The 4,842-nt window shown below is 33.6% G+C and overlaps 1 protein-coding gene across 1 annotated transcript; it reads left to right on the forward strand.

The window, feature by feature from the left end:
* Positions 1 to 659: 659 nt before the first annotated feature.
* LOC8285888 (B-cell receptor-associated protein 31) lies at positions 660 to 4,257 on the forward strand. The gene is made up of 2 exons (XM_002524782.4): positions 660 to 1,138; positions 3,447 to 4,257. The coding sequence occupies exons 1-2, from the start codon at positions 856 to 858 to the stop codon at positions 3,827 to 3,829; spliced, it is 666 nt and encodes a 221-aa protein (XP_002524828.3). The 5' UTR covers positions 660 to 855; the 3' UTR covers positions 3,830 to 4,257.
* Positions 4,258 to 4,842: the final 585 nt, after the last annotated feature.

Raw genomic sequence — 4,842 nt, forward strand, 5'->3', positions numbered from 1 at the left:
TATTTAATTAAGTGACTGAATTGCCTCTAAATTAGCCAAATTTTAGTTCATAAGATTCACTTAAAGAATAAACTATGAGCTAATTCGTTCATAAATAGTCGAATTCACGATCGAGGATTCAAATTTTTTGAGTTGATAATTTTAATTCAATTACAGTTTTATGAATGTTCGATAATATGATTGAACTATATAAAATTAATTTTAATTTTAAAAGTAAAAGTATAATTTCTTTTAAAAGTTAACGAGTTCAGAGAGACTAATTTAGGCTAAAAGTAAATTCAAATTCAACGAGAGATTAAACCTTAACTAACTCCTCTTTCTTTCGATATCGAGCTAGGTCATAAAATGCAACCATGGACCAAAGATGATTCAAAATTTGATCAAGCCAATTTCGATATCTAGTTCATTTCTAACGAGTCCTTGGCCAAGATCTAGAGGGAAGTGTTGATAAATAGTAAATTGAGGCACTATTTTGCACCAATTTTGCAATCAGTGAATGTTTCTTTGGAAGAGAAATCATTCGTGCCCCTCATCGTTGGGCCGGCTTGCATCCCTAATCCCATCACATTTGGTTGCCGACAATACGAGGAGACTACGAGTAGAATGAGTGAGGCAATAATTTCAAGAGTTTCGCAATTTCACACACACCTACTAACTACTAGTGAACGCTCAATAAATAAAATCGTCTAACGGGGCCGCAGCCATCCACGTGTTGTAAAAGCCTTTTATTTCAATTGCCACAGTTACAAAATCCCTCTCCCCGTCATCACTTATCTGCCAATTTTCGAAACCTACCATTCTCATCATATAGAGAGGAAAAAGAAAAAGGGAAAATCTAGAATCTGATCTAGCAACATGATACAGCTCCTGTATGCAGTAATATTTGCAGAAATGGGGTTGATTATGACCCTCCTATTTAAAACCCCATTAAGAAAGCTGGTGATCATGAGTTTGGACCGGGTCAAGAGAGGGAGAGGCCCTGTTATGGTTAAGACCGTAGGCGGGACAGTGTTTGTTGTGCTGCTTTCGAGTGTGTACAGTATGGTCAAGATCCAAAACCGCACCATTGAAGGTGGTGCTGTTAATCCCACCGACCAGGTTCTCATGTCTAAACACATGCTTGAAGCATCTCTCATGGGTATTTGTTTTCTCCTTCATTTTGCTTAATTGTTGAAATTCTTTCAAATGGTTTCAGCTTGGTATTTGAGTTGGTTTTATTTTAATTTGTTCTTCTTAAGGTTATTAGTAGTACTGTTATAGTTGTTATTTAAATTTCTGGAGCCGACTGTTGTCTGATTGCTAAAAAATTGGAAGGAAGTAAAAGGAGAATGACATTTCCTTTTGGAGTTTATGTTTGTGCTGTTTTATAAACTTAATTAAACAGAGACAAATTAGACCATTATTGGCAAAGAGAAAAGAAGACAAATTTTGGGGAAGCGAGTTAGATGCTTATTTTCCACTATTTCACGTAATCACTTAATTTGGTCTTTATTTGGTGTGCTCTTTATGTCGAACTGTTTCCCAAACAGGAGATATCTCATTTCTTTAACTGTTGGATATGGTCACTTCACAAAAGGTTCTAACATTATGTTTCTATTAGAAGCTTAGCTTGTACACAACTGGAGAATTGCAAATTAATTGCTTGATCTGTATGGATTAGGGTTGGAGAAATTGGGCGTGTTAATTCTGCAAATGCAACCTTCATGTGCAATGTATATACTGCTCAAGTTTAGGATTTTAACATGTGCAGGAGTCAATTCATGAGCTGAACTGTCCTTTATAGTTAGTGTCATATAAATTGCTTACCACCTGCTTGAGTATATTATTTTAATGCTTTTGATTCTCAAGTTAATTAACAAGTAATGTGAGCAAGGTTAAAACGTAAATGTTATCTAGGTTTTGTTCTTTCTCACTTTCTTAGATTATGTGTTGCAACCACATGACGTATTTCAAAAGATCTATATTCCAATGAACTTATTTGTAGGACAATCACAATGAATTTTGGCATTGGATTTATGCTATGATCTTAAACAGGATGAAATTTTTTGACTCAAGTGTTTGTTTGGAATGACAAAGATGTTCGCTTGGACACATTACAAACTAGCACCCCTCGCATGCTTGCTATGAGATCTAGATATGATTAGTTGATGCTGCTACATGCTTCAACTAGAACTTTTTTGGAGACGTGTTTGGCTAGGATATGAACCCTGAAGTAAGTGCGACCTGACTATAGTTTCGCTAATACTGAAAGGAGTAGATAAAATATAAGTAATTTAGTGTTTTTTTTATATGGGTAGGTTGCACCTCAGCAATTTTAACTTTCAAGTGAATCCCACTTTTGGAGGTCATCTCAGTTAGGTTAACTTCCCTAATATCACATGTTAAGTTGAACTACCAAAATGCAGCATTGGCTTTTAATGAAGAACCTAGTGCTTGATTTTTTAGCCGTCTCTTGTCCTGGGAAGCATGTCAAATAATTATGTAGTGCTCCCTATTTATTTTCTTAGTTTGCTCAATACTATTTTTATGAAGCTCTCTCTCATTCTGTCTGTTCACTTGTATACTATTTTGTAGAAAAGGGTGTAGATATGGATGGCAATTTTGCCCACTCTGCTAATGAGCAGTGGGGGTGGGGATGGTTAAAGCCATCCCATTTTGCCTTGAACTTGAAAATGAAATGTCATGATCTAATTTTAGCTCAGTAAGTATGAAAAGAAAAACTACCCAGTTTCAATTTTCATGCTTAGAGTTCTCCCTCAGAAAGAGGGGAGATTATAGGTTAAATTTGTTCTGAAACTAGAAGTTGGACCCAGATTTCATAGCTAATAAAGACAATGCTAGATGTGCCATTTTATATGTTGCTTTCATACAGACAGCAGGGTGGTCTGAAATTTGGTCATTTCAGTGGCATAATGTTAAAAGACATGGTATTCTATGTTTTTCTATTGGGGATGCATGCCCATGACAACAATTACTTAACATTTGGATTTGTTGTTGTTGTTGTTTTTCTTTTTTTCTTTTTATTTTTTTTTTATCATAGGCTAGTTCATCATTATTATACAGTATAAGAAATTACGATAACTAAATTTTTGTTTCCTGAGTGGAGCACCTTGACTGCTTTATCAATTTATATCGAATGCTGTCTGGCTTTGTTTAGATTTCTTCTCTGCTGAAGTTTGCTTCATAAAGTGGGTGCCTCAACTTGTAACAAGGCATGCTGTATTTGCATTACGTACAGGAACAAGTTCTGGAAAGCTGCCTAGTTTATAAATTTTATGTTTTGTTGGAATATGGTGTAATATTCAAATTGAGTGTATTTTATTTTGTCGCAATGTGATTTTTTCTTATTTTGATGGTATTATTTGACCTGGTGGTTTGCATCTTCCATTTGTTTATTTATTGCTAAAAGTTCAATATTTGATTTCAACACGAACAATTTCATGCAGGATTTGTGCTCTTCCTATCTTTGATGATAGATAGATTGCACCACTACATTAGAGAACTACGTATACTCAGGAAGACGATGGAGGCTGCTAAGAAACAAAGCCGGGGATTTGAGGATGGGAAAAATGGTAGTGCAGATGAAGCCAAGGCACTGGGCGAGGAGGTTAAAACTCTACAGAATAAGATTAAATATCTTGAATCTAAATTTGAGGAAAAAGCAAAGGAGGCAAAGGCTGCAGAAGCTGAAGTGGAGGCTTTGCGAAAACAATCCGAAGTATTACTTATAGAGTATGGTCGCTTGCTAGAGGACAATCAAAACCTGCGAAACCAATTGGAGTCGATGGACCAGAGTCTGTCACAATCTGATGGCAAGAAGAACATGTAAGGAAGTAATGATCCAATGCAGAATTTTCTTTCTTTTTATTGCATTTTCATTTCCCAAATCTCCGGTGAAGTATTCGGGATGCCAGATTAAGAAAGACGAGACAGGTAGGGAGTTGAAGCGGGGTTCATGGCTACTCAAATTAAAATGAGACAATTAAGAGTTAGAAACTGGTTGGAGTGTCCGGGAATAACTATGTGTTAATATATAGGCGTATACTCTGTTACCTGTTTTGAGTATTAATCATTTCCTGTGCATTTAAATCGATACATGCTTCTTTAGGACTTCTAACTAACGACCATGATGACTCTGGCCTTAGGATCTAGTACTCATGGTATTTTAACGCAACTATGCTTTAATCAGTGTCCTTGAATACTCCGGAGGCTTTATTATTATTATTATTATTATATAAATGTTAAATGAGTTTATTACACCTCAGTGCACAGTTTGGTTATTAAATTTTAATATCGCTGGAAGAATTTTATGAGAAATTCTTAGGAGTCTACCAAGACATTTCTATGCAAATTAATAATTAAAAATTAACTAATATAAATACAATAACTAATAAATGATGTCACATGTTACTTCAGCAATTGATTTTACAATTAATTTTATTTATGGAGGAATGTGGTGGGCTGAAGTTATCTAATTGCAATTGATTTTGCTATACGTATAATATGGTAGGCTGAAATTATTTTTTTATTTTTTTATTTTATAATAAAAGCATTAGAGAAAAAATATTTTTAGAGGTTGTTTGGATTGAGAAATTTTGTAAAATCTATAAATTTAATTTAAATATATTATCTGACAAAAAAAATAGTCTAAATTTATGAAATTTTAAAAAAAAAATTATCCTTTAAAATTTTTTATTTTTGAGAATTTCAATTTTGAGGTGAGAAATATTAAAGTTTATCATTATTCAATAAATTTATATTATTTTAAAATTATATTTAATTTTAAATTATTTTTATATTAATTCAAACTATTAAATTTTTAAATTTATAATTTTGACCGGA

This window comes from Ricinus communis, chromosome 7 (genome assembly GCF_019578655.1).
Source record: "Ricinus communis isolate WT05 ecotype wild-type chromosome 7, ASM1957865v1, whole genome shotgun sequence".
Taxonomy (NCBI): Eukaryota; Viridiplantae; Streptophyta; class Magnoliopsida; order Malpighiales; family Euphorbiaceae; genus Ricinus; species Ricinus communis.